We start from the raw sequence: 16,815 nt of genomic DNA on the forward strand, positions 1-16,815 counted from the left end.
GGTTGAACGATGCTGTGCTGGTGGAGCTCTTCTCCTGTCTCTGCTGGCAGCCTCAGGAGAATGCAGCATCCCTTGTTTTTCATTCAGCAGGTGAGACTGACCTTTCACTTAATTAATAGATCAGCCCTCAGTGAGTAATGGAAAAGTTCCTAAAGCATACTCATGACTGGTTTTTATAATTCTCCATCTCCTAAAACTGCGTATTGGTTTCAGAATCACTCAGCATTGTCATTTAAATGCTATAACTTCCCGTTCATTGTCCTGTACGCAAGGAGCTCAGAACTTCATTTACGTCATTTTCAGGCACTTTGATTTTGCTGAAGTTGCTGGCACCAGATTCAGCCTTGGGCTCTAAAAAGTCCTTCTGATAGTAAGTGATGAAAGTTATGGAGGACAGGATGGGAGGAATATCCAAGTTGTGAAGATGCCAAGAGGGGTGACTGAGGACGTTGTGAAGGTAGAAATCCACTGTTCCTGCACTCAGGTCAAGCTGTGCCACCATTGTCTTCAGTATACGGAAGAGCACAGTCTCCTCTGCTACATCACATAGCATTTTTGCACTGCGCCTAGATGAGACAAACTCATCTTCATATATAAATGTTATTTATAGTTATCTTTTTTTTATGTATTGTCCTTCTATGATTTTGGCAGGTGGATTCTACGTATATATAAGGGTGATTCTCAGGAGCTATACACTGGAAAAACCACACTGACTTTCATTCCAGTTTGCTTTAGTTGGAAATTTAGTCCAGCATTCACAATTCAAAAATTGATAAACTAACTGAGAAAAAAAAAAAAAACAGGTTATAATTTTCTGCTTTAATATTGAGTATAAAAGACTGAACCTGATGAGAAATTTAATCCTAAATTATGAATTTATCCTCAACAATGATTCAAGTAGATTGCCCTTGCTCATGTACAGTAGATCATATTGATTTTTAATTTCTGCTCCTTTTAATGTCAGTGGGACTTCTCAGCAACCAGTTGTGTAAGTACTGTAGTAACACATTGTAGCACACAACTAGCATGATCAAAATGATGCATATTTGGAGAGAAGGTTTTCAAAGAAAAAAAGATGTCTTAGTCAACTTGACCTGAAAGCCAAGGTGATGTGGGCATTCATCTCTCATGGTAGCTGCTGAAAATCTCCTATAAAGTGTAAAACAAAGTAAAACAGCTTAAAATGCAACAAAATCACCACACCAGCAATCTCTTCCTGTGATTGCAAGCAGATATATACGTTGTGTTCTGAAAACCGTCAGCTAAAACTTTCATTTTCAAATCTGCAGCCCTTCAGCTGGGCTTTACTTACTGGTTTGAGTGTGAATTTCTCCCATCATGCCTGTCTGATCTAATCTGGGATTCAGGAAGAGTTTCAGCAAAAATAGTGGAGAGGAGGAACAAGGGCTTGGCACCTGACACATGACTAGCTGTATTTAAGGGAAGAGTAGGAATGAATTGCCTCATCTATGCTCTCCATTGCATTCAGTTATTTATTGTTGATAGTACAGTAATTTTGAGCATGAAATTGATTGCTCGTCCCAAAGGAAAACCTGAGAGTTTCTTCACAGAGATAGTGAAGAAAGGCTGGCATTAAAAGAATTACAGTGGCAAAGAAAAAAAAATCCCTGCCTGTATCAGGTTATATATACCTGAACTGTTTGTGCTGGGGAAAAAAAAAATAGCTGGGAAACATCTGTCTTCTGACTTGTCCAAGCTTGTTGCTGGTCTTAATAGTTCATACAGAGCCCTAATTATTACACCACTTTAATCAGTTTAGTCTGCAATAGATTCACAAACTCCTGATCACCTGTGTAAGAACGGGACCTAGATGTCCCCAAACCTTGTCACAGCCAGCCCTTGGGATTTTGGGAGCACTCTCAGTGCCAGTGCATGGCAAGTCACAGATGTAGGCTACCCAGATAATACTAACTATTTCACACTCATATTAGAAGCAAGCAGAGGATTGTACTGCCAGGCAACATGCCAGAATCCCAGGTTGCTGCCCACTTCTTTTGCTCTGGGATTTGCACATCCCTCTTTCAGCCTGCACAACCTGATGCCAATGATCCTGAAGGCAAAATGTAAGTTTGAATACTGAAAAAGATTGAGAAATCCATACTAGCAGCACCATGTTCAATATGAACTCAGTGTGTGGGATTCTGAAAGTGGCTAAAGCATTTCTTTTATTTAAAGAGATCACTTGAGAGTTCCTAGGGATTTTCTCACCCAGATGTCAAAAACTGTTATTTTGATGTGACACTGAGACCTGCTCAATAGTAAATCTGGGTGGTGTGGTTCAATCTCCCTTAGTAGCTAAACCCACCTTTTAACTACATAGAAGCCTGGACAGGCATAACTTTTTGGTTGGAGTGCTGAAGTGAGGTGAATCTGTATATAAATATATACAAAGAGTAACAAGAAGATGTTGAAATCCAGGATCCACTAAGCTAATAGCTGCAAACAAGTTTCAGGAGCTGTTATGTGTAGATGAAATCTATGTGTGTTAATATATACAAAAATATATGTGTACATAAAATGTCAGAGCTTTCCAGTGAAACCAGTTAGAGAGTACAAGACCCTTGTCTCTTTCAAATGCCTACTTTTGTCAACTCAGTTGTTCTATAGCAAATAATGTTTGGATCATGTTATCTATTTTTATTTTAAGTTTTGAATTCATGAGTTGACATTTTAGCAGGGTACGGATTATGGTGCATTATGAGAGATTAATGGTACCACAGGAATCTGCTGGCACACACAGGACCAGTCTCTGTCATTCGTTATCACCAGCAGCTCGTCTATCACACGCTGCTTTTGTTTATCTGCCTCTTTCTCTTATATATATTGTATTTTCATGCACACCTGCACATAAATAGATAACTAAATGCCTATCAAGTTAAGATTTAAAGAGTCAGTGTTTCACAGCAGAAAGTATGGAAAATAAGGCTTAAACATTTGATAGGTTTTGAGAAAATGAACTGCTGCAACTACATGAAGCAGGGCGATATCGTAGCACCCTGGGATTATTCACTGAATTTAAGCAATTTCAGTGTAAACTCATAGCAGTTCATGGCTTTGAGGCATAAGATTAGGTTTCTAATGTTGAATTCCATTGTCTCATCCACAGCAAATCCCTCAAGAAAGAGAAGACACCCTGAGCAGTAATTAATAATCAACCTGGAACCCCTCAAGAACTTATTTGAATAAGTGAGATTGAAAGAAAAGCCTTGACATTGAAAAAAATGTTGGAATAGGATCTGGAAATGCAAACCTGGTAGAGATGATCTCAACAGAGGCACATGGCAGTGGTAGTTGGCACCCAGAGAGAGGGCAGGTCTGTGCCAGGGGCTGCAGTGGCAGTCAGCAGGAGCTGCTCCTTCTCTTTCCAGCTTCATTTTGAGGGCAGTAAATGAAATAGCTATGGCCATGTCCTGTCACTAGTTTGTATGCTTGCAAACCACAAATGGATCGAAAGCAAGGAACACAATATGTTTAAGTCATATATGCAATTGTATTTTGTCTCTGGAGGCTATGTTGTTAATGTGCTTATGCCAATAGTTTTGGGTTCACAGTAATTGCATACCATTTATTTACAAATCTTCCCCAGCAGTATGTGCCTGTTACCTAAAGCGATGGAGCAGGTCCCGGTCGTATGTCTGTCTCTAAACCTGGGCCAACAGTACATGACATAGCACCCACTGTGGCCTCTGCTCTGTCACTTTGCAATGCGATTCTATGTAGTTTTACTTGAATAACATAAAATAACATATATAATGTTATTTATGTTATTTTCCACGTGAAGAACTCCTGTAAACCTTGCCGTTTTGAAACTCAGTGAGGCAGGCGTCTTAGACAAGCTGAAAAACAAATGGTGGTACGATAAAGGTGAATGTGGACCCAAGGACTCTGGAAGTAAGGTCAGTCGCTGCAGTTCGGGACCTACTATCGTGTTCACAAAGCAGTAAAAGGAGTAATGAACAAAATTACTTAGAAGTAAAATAAGCAGCTGTAGACACTCACAGAACGAATTGGCTTGGCCTCATCTTGATGGGAGTCATGGTTTAGTTTAAAGAAGCACTATTGCTTTTTGAAGTCTTCAGGAATATGTCACCCTTAATCACCTTATACCCTCCTACCTTTTCAGGGCAGCCATTGAAGATTTATAAGGCAGAGTTTTTTTGAGGGAGGCAGGTTGAATTGTATTTTTCCATCCTGCCAAAGGGGATGCTCTGTCACCCTATGCTGCTCAGGAGCTATACGGCCTGGCTTCATCTGTGCCTTCTCCTTTCAGAGCTGGCTGGCTTCCTGTTTTCAGACAGAAGGAAGCACTAAGATTTCCTTTGTCTTCTGTGCAAAGGATGGCTGTGCCTGGATTCTGTTAGGGAGGTCCTTGAAGAAGGACCTAGGGAGGTTCCTTGAAGAAGCAAGGAAGTCCTAACTTGAGCTTTGAAGTGAAAGTCTTCAGTAATTCACTGCCTTCTATTCCTTCTTGAATTTACCCTAGTCCATTCCCAGAGTAATCCTTGCTGCTTTGGGGAATGAAGACTGACATTTGTCTGGGGACAAGGCCAGATGCAGGCATTTTTCTGGTACATTATAGTCAGTGCCAGCCCTGTGTGCTGGAGTCAGACATGTCTTCGTAGTGCCCAGAGTTGGGAGGACAGCCCAAGGGCCCTAACTGCTCACCATCCATGCCCTGCACATTTTGCTTTTTCTTGCAAGTGGTTGGAGAAAAGAGTGAAAGCCATTACGAAGATGACAGAGCACCCATAGAGCATGGCTGAGAAAGTCTCTACACACTGTGTTCATTAGATCAGATCTTTCCCAGCCCTGCCTGCTCCCTGTTCCCAAGCACCGTGTCAGCAATTAGAACCGGAGGATCTAAGTCATGTACAGGCATTCAGAATCCTCTTATCCAGCTAAAAAGGGACGGCCAAAGCAGAACCCCAACTGTAAGACCAGGGCACCCCTTTACATCCATGGGTATTGCTACTGTGCTGGTCTCCTGACTGCACAATTAATAGTGCCTCTTTAAATTAAACCCAAATACTGAGAATAAGTTAATTTTTTCATACAAATTATAATTGGAAGTTAAGTATTCTCCTTACTTTAGGTAAAGATAATATAGTCTGCATAAGAATAAAGCTTTATAAGTATTTTAAGGCACAGAATGTAGTAGTAGTCGATCCTGAGGGAGTTCCTTGATAACTGTGCTATAAATTGCACGTGGATTTCAAATCATAACATATGTGAATCATAACTAAGCAGTGAAGTATAGAGAAATGTAGAATAATTATTTACAACAGTAAGTCTAAAAAGGTGATTGCTTATCAGATGTTGAATATTTACTAATTTGCTAAAGAATGTTGTAATTATTTTCTAAATTATAAATAATGTGTATGATTTAATAAATCACTTTTTCTAAGATCATATAACTGCAGAGCCTTAGTAGTCCATGGGCATGTTCCAGGTCTGCATCTAGAATAAAATAGAAACAAAATACAATAAGAAGAGGCAAATATGTGATAATGTGTATGGCACAATGTGCACTTTCAAGAAGTGTTTGTTCCAATAACTTAAGCCTCACATGTTATTTTTACCTGTCGTTTAAGTAGCAGAAAGTCAGTCTGGATCTTTTAAACAGCAATGCCTACCACAAGTGAAAATTGTCTTCTAGTGAAGATCAAGCAAAATCTTGTTTAATGTAAATGGATTTCTGGATTCCAAAGCTTTTAAAGAGCTTTGTGTTTGATGCCAGTGTTAAAATGTCCCCTAATGAGGACTGGATGTGTCATTGTTTAATACTTCAGCTAGTGGAAGTAATCCTTGGCAATAAGTAAACAATGGCATCCTGATATACTGGCAATAGATTTATGATGCTTCTATGTTGACCAGGAAAAGTAGGTGCTTAAAATGCATTTTATAGATCCTGATAGGTAAAGTTTTGTGAGAGGCATGTAAACGATGGTCATTTATAATTTCAGCTGAATGTTGTTGTTTATTCCTATTTCCAATGCTTTAATGTGTATCTTGTGCTGCAGGGGTCTGGATGACGGAGTTAACTGTGTTGCTTCTGTTTCCCCAGGACAAGACGAGTGCCTTGAGTCTCAGCAACGTTGCTGGAGTCTTCTACATTCTGGTTGGAGGCTTGGGCTTGGCAATGCTGGTGGCTTTGATAGAGTTCTGTTACAAGTCCAGGGCAGAGGCAAAGCGAATGAAGGTGGCAAAGAGTGCACAGACTTTTAACCCAACTTCCTCGCAGAATACCCAGAATTTAGCAACTTATAGAGAAGGTTACAACGTATATGGAACCGAAAGTATTAAAATTTAGGGGTAGGACTTAGGGCCTACTACAGTGAGTGGGTGATGCATCTTGTACTGCAGTGTTGTGACATGTCTGTCTAGTGGTGCTTGCTTCTAAACAGAGCTTTATATTTTGGAAAACTCCAGTGCAAAGTGGTTCAGTTTTTTTGGCTGCAGATGTACAGTATACTATTCTATGTTGCTAATAGACATCTGCATTGCAAGAAATTTTTAACACAACGATTACCTTTATAACAACCCAATGTTATTCAATCTGTTGGGAGATTACAACTATTTGAAACTGAGGTCCTAAAATACATATCCAGAGGGCCAGTGTTTAATTACTTGATTGGCCAGTCTGTCCTCCTAAAGGTTGTCGCTCTACTGGTGACAAATTGATGTAAGCTTTTATTATTTTCTGTTGGCCCTAACTGGATCTTCCTTACAATGAGGATTTAGGATAGGCAACGTCACTGAACCATAGTTAACCTAATGGAAGACAAGGCACTGTTACAAGAAGTCTAAATGTTTTACCTTTTCCTCCTCCTCACCACCCTTCCCCTTCACCCTCCCCTCACTACATGTTTTATGCTAATTGTGTGGCTTTTTTTTTTCCACAATCTCCTGCTTCAGGTCAAGCTTTGCCCACCATAATAACCACCAAAATTCACTAACCAGTGAACAGACTTTGATTACTGCCCTCAGCTTTCAGTAACATAAGCTCTTTTCCTTGTTCAGGACTCACAGTTCTCAGGTGCTCATGCAGTGATTTCAGACTGTAATGCTGATAATTGCTGAGCTGCATCCTGCAGAGTTCCCCTTACTAAGCATGCAAGAATAGTTTACCAATGCATTTGATCTCATCCATGCAGTGATTATCTCACCAACTAATCATTAGTAAAATAGTCAGATCAGCTCCCTGACCTTTGGAAATGTCACGCAGCTTCTAAACATAACTCTTCCATAGCTTCCAAGCTATTCTGGCTGTTTTGTAACAGAGGTGCTGCCAGGACGCTGCCATCTCATTGCTACCTCAAGCCCCTTTCCTCTGCACACAGCAATCTCTCTCTCTTCTAACATAACAGCCACATCCTCCTGAAATCCCTGAGCTATCCCTATAGAGGAAGGAACAAGCAAAAATTAAGCAAAACGAGATGAACAGAAATGTTATGTTGCCACCTAGAAAAAAAACTCAGAGGAAACAACTGGAGATGCAATGATCATTTTTTATTTATTATTCGTATAGCGCTGGAGTACACGGCGCTGTACTATAGGTGAAGTGTGCCAAGCACATAACAGGTCCCTGTCCCGAGGAGCATACAGGCTAAAGGCACAGCCGGTTCAGTACCGAACCATACAGTACAGAGCAGACACAGAGTGAGCAGAGCATGGTGCTTGAGCATGGTAGCTGGAGCGCTGCAAGGAATAGGTGGGTTCTCGCGGTAAGGGGGGGGCTTGGCATGCGCTGGCTGGGGAGTTTCCCAAACATGTTGTGGTGCAGTTTCCTTTGGTTCCCTGTTGTACGTAACTCATGATCCTGGGTACGTGGTCATTGCCATGGAACCTGATTTTATGCCGTGCCTGATGTGCACATGGTAAAACATCAGTTTGCTGTTGGACCATCCGGCTAAGCAGGTGTCATCATGGCTCCAGGCATGATTGTCACTACTGTGACAGTCTGCCTGCTCTCCGTAACAAAGGTCTTAAAAAGAAATGAGGCCCTGGCACAGACTGCCCAGAGAAGCTGTGGATGCCCCATCCCTGGAGGCATTCAAGGCCAGGTTAGATGGAGCCCTGGGCAGCCTGAGCTAGTGCTTGATCTAGCAATTGGCAACCCTGCCCATGGCAACTGGGTTGGAAATGGATGGGTTTTAAGGTCCCTTCCAACCTAAGTCATTGTATGATTCTCTGATTCCATGAAATAATCCCATGAAAGTAACTGTGAAAAAAAAAAAGAGATCTTTTCCCTAAGATTCTTTAGTGCCCACCACTGATAGCATCCCCAGCCCAGTACAAAGAACAATACTTGAAGTTCCAATGATAAGTGCATTTTTATATGCAAACCTAGGCCATATCAACAACTAATTTTAGTAAATTACAGTTTGTTACAGTTTTGCTGTGAACAGTGCAGGTTGGCAGTAAAAAAGACCCAGAAAGCATATTTCTTGTTGAGCTTAGAAAGCACAATCAATGCATCCAAAACAGAGTCCTAAAGAAAACAAAGAAGCTGAAGCTTTGACTGAATTACTGAGCTGGCCCTATCTGGTTTTCCAAGCTAAGCATGATTTGCCTTGGCCATCCCTGAGTTACTGCCCAGATCTATGATTCCAGTACAAAAATGCTGTCATTACACTTGCAGAATTTATTTACCCTTACTATCTAGGGCAGAAAAATTTTGTCTTCTAAAACAAGATCCTAAGTACATTTCTCTAAAGTTTGGACTTTTCATGGAACTTGTTTAAAACAGAAAGATTAATTCTTACAGGAGAAAAAAAAATAGATATTTTTTAAAGCCAAGGTTTTATTTTACTGAAAATCCATCTTTGGGCCAGTGGTATCTTCTGATAACATCTTAAAAAACATTTCAGGGTGCAAACATTTAAATATTTTCAAATTAATTGAAATTGCTTTGGATTTTTGAGCAGATGTTTGTTGACTCCAGAAATTTTTCATTCTACTTACCTTATTTTCTGTAATAGTTACTGGAGAAATGTTGGCACATGAACCTGATACAGAAGAGCTTATGCTTGTGTGAGGCAGCCTGCTGAGATGAGGTTGTGCTCACCAGAAGTGCAGGGCCACGCTTGTGCCCTCTCCTGCCCACACTGCTCATAGACTTCTGCCGGCCTGCAGCAGCATGGAGCCACAATGCTGCTCACACATATTTCTGCAGATATATGTCTGCATTTAGCACAAAATCTCAAAGTATTGGATGTGCTTATTTATCTGAGGGGTAAAGGGATCTTAATGGAACTAAAACTTGCTAATATGGAAAGATGCTTGGCAATGCTAACCTGCATGAGTAACCAACATGCTTATTTTTAAGCTGACATCAAATAGTTTTCATTATTTATGTGTTAAACTGATAGGAAACAGCTTAAATAACCCACTTGGAAATTAACATTTATTACTTTTTTTTTCTCTTCTTCTAATTGAGTCCAGTAAGAAACAAGTAGCCACAGGGAAAGTCACCAGTCTGTGAGGCAGCAGAAAATGGAAACGTAAGACTGGTGCACATACGTGTGGTAAAGTTATTCAGAAGGGATGACAGGGTATTGCATCTGCCCTTGGCAAGGAAGGAAATGTGCTCTGAAGTGGGAGCAATCCCTTCCCCTTCCCCAAGCAGCACTTTTCTATTTTCTTTTCTTAGTAAGCCAGTCAACATGATAGTCTAGAAAGTCTAGAAGCAATGCGAGCCAACATCCATCTCGTCAGCTGCTCTAGAGAAAACCACTGCTGGGTTCCTTCCATCAAACCCACGAGTGACAAAGGGGTTATCCCAGGGGCACCTTCCCAGCCACCACCACCACCACCATGGTCCTCAGTGGGCTATGAGACCCACCAGCTAGCTCCCAGCTCCACTGCCTTTGCTTGCTCTCCCACTTTGTGCTGGTTATAACTGATCAAATTAATTGCATAATTTACAAATATACATATATATATTATATTTATATGAAATTACAAGATGAATGGCTAACAAAGCCAAATTCTAAAGGATGGCTTAGTAAATCTGTAATGTACTTATCTTGACTTACATACTTCCAATTTCATAGAAAAAGTATTTGAAAGTTCAACTTCAGTATCTGTGCAAAGAAATTCCCAGGTGACCCAAGCACTAGAGACATCTGAGCAACAAAGGAACCCAGAATCTGGGTATTTGTAGTATTTGTATTGCATACACTGAGGAGATCGGCTTCCTAAATTCCTATTTCCTGCTAGGAACAGGACACTCAATATTTTCACATGATGAAGTCAACAACTAGTTTAATCAAAACTAATGACATTAATATGAAAACTACTGCTGAGTTTGAAAACTAACAGTGCTAACTGCATACACTTACTGCACAGACTTCCGTAACTCGGGTAACATTTGCAGCAAATACCAGGAGTTTTCCCTCTTATCCCAGCCTCTCCTGAAGTCATGTTTAAAGCCAGGCCATAAATCTGGAATTGTAACAGCACAATCAAGCACAGGATTAGCCTGGCTCATTACCCGCAGCTTAGTTTGAAATAAAACACAGACACATATCTGGTTAGTTTGCTTTATGGCACCTCCCTGAGTACAAGTTTGACCTGCTCCTGCTGGCTTTGTCGACTGTCTGGGTTGTTTCCTGCAGTGTGCTGCTGAGTTGTTGTTACCCTGTGCTGTGAGAAGAGAGGAATTGCCTTACTGCAGCTTTTTCTGTTGTTCCATGGAAGGCATCTGAGAACTTGTTTTTCTCATTTGCTTTTCTTTTTCTTTGGTAGATCCCGTTTTTACTGTTTTTCTGTCCTGAACATGTTGTCAATGGCCAGAAAGCCACGCAGCTAGAAAAAACTCAACCTTTGCACAGCTCACATATCCCCTGTAAACATGAGCCCTCTGATTTCCCAGCAGCAAAGAGATGGAGAGATGCTGTACACAGTGACAATCTGCTGGGAAATCCACCACATCTGGAGTAAGCTGTCCTGCTTTCAACCCAGGCTGCGTTCTGATCTGATCTGGTCTCTCATCCCTCCCCAAAATTCAGCTAAAGATCTTTTCTTGCCATTGACTGAAACACGTTCTGTGCATTTCTGCAGACAGATGATCCCTGATGCACATTTGCAGCAGGACATGCACCATGTGGAGTTACACCACATTGCATTGTATCTGTGCTTTGCAAATGTAGTTTTTTATTTGCTGCTGGGTGTAGCTGATTTTTTTTGTATTCAGTAGAACTCTGTGTGGGTCCAGGTCCTCACTCACTCATTATCTATTTCTCAATTTTTATATCTAGCTGTTGAATTAAGACAAGATCTGCTGGGTAACAGTCCCTGCCACAGAGTACTGCAGCAGCAGGGAGACTTTCAAGGGATTACTTTGGATGTTGCAATTGATGGTTAACAAAGCCAAAGTTTTCAGCTTAAGGAGTATGCCATAACACCCTTTCTAGGCTGGGCCTTCTCCTGAGCATTTTAAAGCAATCAATATGGGAAGGCGCCCTTATATATATATCCTACTGCGCCATAAGGGCAGCTATACTTGGAAGAATTCTTCTTTGAAGGAGCTAGTAATAGCAATGCAATATGAAGCAGGTGCATTTCTTAGAGGTGCACCCAGAAAATGTGGAAGCATTTGGGAGTTTTAAGGAATCTCCCGTTATCTCAGCTTAGGATTTCATTGCTATCTTGGAAGGAGAAACCTGGCTCAGAGGGACAAAGCTCTGAATGCAGAGATCAGTAACAAGGCAAATAAAACGACTTCATGTTTGTCATCCCTTTGCCCCTATGTGAATGCATTCTCCTGCCTCCCTCTTTTTCCAATCAGTATTCCAGATTGCATCCCTGCACATCAGATACAAGAGTCAGCTGCATAGAGTATGGCTTCTGTTAGCTAGAAATGAGAATTACCCACTAATTATTACCTTAACACTGTCTTTTAAATCTGTTTTAATACAGAGTGGTTCAGGTGCCTGCTGTGCCAGACACACCTTGACTTTTTCTATCAATATAAGTCCACATAGATTAGATTCCTAATTTTAGGATGGCTGAAGTTAGATGGAATAACTATAAATGTTTTTTCTTCTGTTTGAGGCAATCAGCCTCTAAACAAGATATTTTGTTTTGATTTATCTGAAGGTAATGATTTTGAGGTAGCAAAACTTTAAATCTTCCTGTGGAAAATTTAGTCCTAATGTAGAAAACTATAGAAAATGTGTTTGTTTGTTTGTTTGTTTTTCTCAGGGAATTGTATTTCCTTTGAAAGTTTTTACCTTCCCTAATTACAGGAAAATACATATATGAAAAGAGATTTGTGAATGGATGCATTATGAGTAGAAGTAATAATTGCTTTAGATTTGCTCCGTGGAATTATCACAAAGATAACTGAAAGAGCTATACCAATTTATATGCAATTTTCAGTAGTTTTTTTTTAACCTTGAAAGACCTTGTTGAAGGTCTCAATCTATAAACACTCGTCCATGACTTTATTCAAAGGTGCTAATACTTTCAGGTTCACAAAAGGTCTCGACTCTCATTTCACTATATATGAATGTAGTTTAAAGTACTTTACATGAAAGTGTTCCCTCTTCTGTTAATTTCCTGTTCAAATTCGGAACTTATATTTAAATGGATAATGATTTATTGTAATAAAATTTACCTTCAGGATCTCAAGCCTTTTTCCCCTAGTATGCTATGTATTATATATATATGATTATATTAACTTTAATGTTAAAATGAAAAAAATGCAGATGTCTAAAATTTAATATTTTGGTGTTTGCTGTGTTCTGGTTTCTTGAAGGGTAGAACCTTTCTAACACTTTTTTCTCTTCTCCCTTTTTTTTAATTTGTTTTTTTTTAATCATAGCTTACCTTTTCTGAAGCCATAAGAAACAAAGCCAGATTATCCATCACGGGGAGTGTGGGTGAAAATGGCCGCGTATTGACTCCCGACTGCCCGAAGGCCGTGCATTCTGGAACTGCAATTAGACAAAGTTCAGGATTGGCTGTAATTGCATCGGACCTACCATAAAAACCAAAAAAATAATCGAGTGCCTTAATCAAACTGTGTTGGTGACTGATGGAACTCAGCACAGACTGTAACGACATGGGAGTGTCATTGATGAACTAATGATTTGGCTGAGAAAGGGAAGTACGTCCAAATGCGCCAGTCATCATCAGCAACAACGTGTGCATGAGCTCAGCTCGGAAACCCAAACTCAGATTTTATATCAGGAAAATTCATAATTTAGTTTTGTTGGGGGGAGGGGGCTGGGAAGGGTGTATTAACAGCAACAAATTTCACTTGAGTGGACTAAAAACTAATAAGACTTGCCAATTTAGCGCATTAAACTGTGAAGAACATGCTCAGAAATGACAACATTTCGGTCTTTGTCTTGACAAAGAGAGAAAAATAGCTATAGAAGTCAATGAACATGCTAACCTGTGTCTCCAGAACATCAATATATACAACGGAAGAATATTCAGCTGTTCAGCTGTAGAAATGAATCACTAAACTGTGATAAGAAAATAATAAATATGTAAATCCTGTGAAAAAAAATAAAGAAATTATTTACATTTTCTTTGAAAAAAGAGGAATATTGAAACATGCTTGCTTTTTAACTGATGTAAATTCGGTAGAGGACAACACAATTCTTTTTTCTAACCATCTTAGGGAACAATTCATTGCAATAATTGATATAAAATGCCATCACTGTAATAAAATTCAGAGACTTTTTTTTTTATAAAAGTTGTTGGTCATCCTCTTGTTTGCTGTTACCTTCATTCTGTTCCATCATTCTGTGTTCCACAGATTTGCATCTGTCTAATACAAGAAAGAAAATGAAAAAATGTTTAGAATACATCATCAGTCTGCAGTGTAGAATCAAAAGAGACTACGGGTCACTCATGTTACAGATATTATTTATAATCTTGTTCTGTGTAAGAAACTGTGGTTTTTGTACCCACCAAAAAGAATAAAACAACAAACGTTCTTATAATATTGCCAGAGCTTGAGTTGTTTTCTGATTGTTAGGGACAATTAGGGGCATCACCTGGGAAACTGAGCACGGTGGTTCACTAATGACTCAAAAATGCAGGACCTTATCTAATACAGTCTGAGTGCACATCTGTGAAGTGCTTTGAAGCCCTTAGAGAGACAGGTCTCTAAAATGTCAAAGTATTGCAGTGTTTATTTGCTAGGTATTTTAGTAGTAGTCACTGAAACTGATAGGTTACGGAAGCATTTAGTGATGGTGTTTGTTCTCTGGGCAGTTCAAAGGACGCCATACTAGGGAGCAGGGAAATAATCTTTCAAACTGACTTGGAACGTAGATTTTTCTACCCAGCAACCTCAACATTCATCATCCATCTTTCCAGTGACACCAGGGAAAGGCTACTAGGCACCACTTGAATCAAATTCAGTGTCTATGGGAGCAGGCACATCTATCTCCCTTCTCATATGATGGCCATTCCCCTTGGCCATGCTAGGCAGTGTGGTGGTTTACAAATACAAGCTCTTAGAACCAGTGTAGCAGCTCCATGTCAGAACCCAGGCTGCAGATCAGATCAGATTTGGATTAATCACAACTTCCAGTGCCCACAGGTGATCATGTTTGGATAGCTTAACTTTTCCTAGCCTCTGTTGCTGGTCCTCCTGTCAGGTCCCAGGCCTTCAGACCCTCACAAAAAACAGTGCAAGCTGAGAGTGGAGCCTAAGTGTTAGCTTCTGTTGAAGTATCAACAATATAGATTGGAATTTCTCTACCTCAAATACTCCAGACAGCCTTTAGAGTTACTAGATAGAAATAATAAATGCAATTGAATGATCTCATCTTAAAGCAGACATTAAAACACCAAACTGCTGAATCATAGCACAAAAAGGCTGTATCTTTCCACTAACTGTAATCTAGGCTGAGGGTGAGCAGTTCTTACACAAATCCTGACAGCTCAGGCAAAGGTGAACATAAGGTGATGCTTACCCTAAGGCATAACGACTATAGAGCGTGCAGGTGTTTCAGAGGGAAAGGGCATGTAACTGTGCAATGAATGGCTGTGATTCAACCTACTGTATATCCTTGTTTTACTGGCATGTTTATCTCATTCATGAGTTACTATGGACTGTTTGTGTCTGTGGCCAGAATGGTGACTTGTCTGACTTTCCTGTAAAGCTATAAGCTCTCTCTCATACTTCTTTTTACACCTGAATTTAAAAAAAAAAAAAAAAAAGAAAGAAAGAAAGAAAAAAAAATCTTTTTGTTAAAAGCATAATAGGTTTCTCTTGACTTTTTTGTAATGTTGTAAAGTGACTGATTTGAGGCTGAACAGAATGGGAGATTGAATATAAGGAATGCTGTCAGGTCTGTTCTACTGTGCCTGTCTATTTTTCCAGGAGTTTGTCTTCAGCTTTTCTTCATTCAGGACTGTGAGCAGTGCCATTGCTGTCCTGAGATATTTTACTGTCTTCCTGTTTTACTCCTGTTACCTCCTGCTCTTTGATGTTTTGCATTTACTCTACGCTTTCAGCACATTGCCGCAGTTTTGAATGTCACCCCATGGAGCCTCTGGGTTTCCACTTGACAGCCAAACCCTGCAGTCCTTTGAGATGTCAGTAACTACTGAGGATTCCCATGGAGAGGATTCACAATGGAGCAGCAAGATCAGTGTTGTCACTGAGCATCACAGCCATAGGGTGGCATGACCCACGCAGGGGCACATGGCCAACAGCCACAAGGGGAAGAGTTCCATCTCCTCACTGCTCACAAGCCTTGTCCATGGCCAGGGAATGCTTTGCTCAAAGAAAGCTTGGTTAGATGTGGTGAAGAGAAGACTGTGATGCCTGTAGTAAAATGCCACGGTTATGAATTAAAATTAAAATAATAAAATAAAAACTTCTTCCCAGTGCAGTGACGGAGCAGTGGCACAGCTGCACAGAGAGGTGGTGGAGTCTCCTCCTCTGGAGACGTTCCAGACCCGCCTGGACGCCTACCTGTGCAACCTGGGCTAGGGAGCTGCTTTGGCAGGGGGTTGGACTCCATGATTTCAGAGGTCCCTTCCAACCTTACCGTTCTGTAATTCTGTAAAAAAAAAAGAGAACTAGATGGGAACTTGGTACAGCAGAGGACATATTATAATATGGGGAGTATTGTTCTACCCTCACCGTAGTAGCTTACTCAAGTATTTTATTCTAAGAGGTAACCTTTAATGACTCCAATGACCATTTTCATATATCTATCTCAACTATCCCTCAGACTTTTTTGCTTTTGCTTTTCGCCCTTCTCCTGAAATGCATATTATTCACTCCTCTGTTTCTCCCTGATATTTGAGTGTCTGCCAGAAGATAATCTCCTCCCTTCTATAGGTGGGAAATATGACCTTGGGAGGACTCACCCTCAGGTCAGGTTCAGGAATTTTATGGTTTCCAGTCCAATGAGTATGAGGGTCTGAGACTCTGTCATTAGATCGGGGCTGCTGCAAGGTGCTGAGAAGCAGCGTTACAGCTCCTGTTGGCAGCTGGATTGCATCCTGTTTTCCTGGCACAATAGCCTCAGCAATTTTCCATGCTTCTAATTTGCTTTTTCTTCGGACACTGTGGCAATCACTGGCTCAAATTGAGGTAAAAAGAATAAAGGAGGTTACTAAATAAATGAGACCATTCATACTGAGGCATTTACTCAAATACCATCCACATTTTTTTTCCAAGATTTGTCCTCAGACAAAATACATACAACAGAACTTAATCCAGTCTCTTTCACATAGGCATCCGGTGCCAGTGGGGGTGCCCCATACCATTTAGCCTGGCCTCCAGCTACAGGTCCAGTAAGTTTCCCATCA

The 16,815-nt window shown here is 40.4% G+C and overlaps 1 protein-coding gene across 4 annotated transcripts in view; it reads left to right on the forward strand.

The window, feature by feature from the left end:
* Positions 1-13,964, forward strand: part of GRIA4 (glutamate ionotropic receptor AMPA type subunit 4) — a 226,125-nt gene extending 212,161 nt beyond the window's left edge. Inside the window, exons 14-16 of one of the 4 annotated variants that reach the window (XM_065730039.1) lie at positions 3,803-3,917; positions 6,086-6,220; positions 12,851-13,964. In XM_065730039.1, the coding sequence (XP_065586111.1) occupies positions 3,803-3,917; positions 6,086-6,220; positions 12,851-13,015 (415 nt within the window). In that variant the 3' untranslated portion in view covers positions 13,016-13,964. Of the gene's footprint in view, positions 1-3,802; positions 3,918-6,085; positions 6,356-12,850 lie in introns of all 4 variants that reach the window. The other 3 variants (XM_065730041.1, XM_065730040.1, XM_065730042.1) reach the window with 3 other exon arrangements.
* Positions 13,965-16,815: the final 2,851 nt, after the last annotated feature.

Source organism: Cyrtonyx montezumae, unplaced genomic scaffold (assembly GCF_038088225.1).
Source record: "Cyrtonyx montezumae isolate F1298 unplaced genomic scaffold, pur_monq_1.0 scaffold_12, whole genome shotgun sequence".
Taxonomy (NCBI): Eukaryota; Metazoa; Chordata; class Aves; order Galliformes; family Odontophoridae; genus Cyrtonyx; species Cyrtonyx montezumae.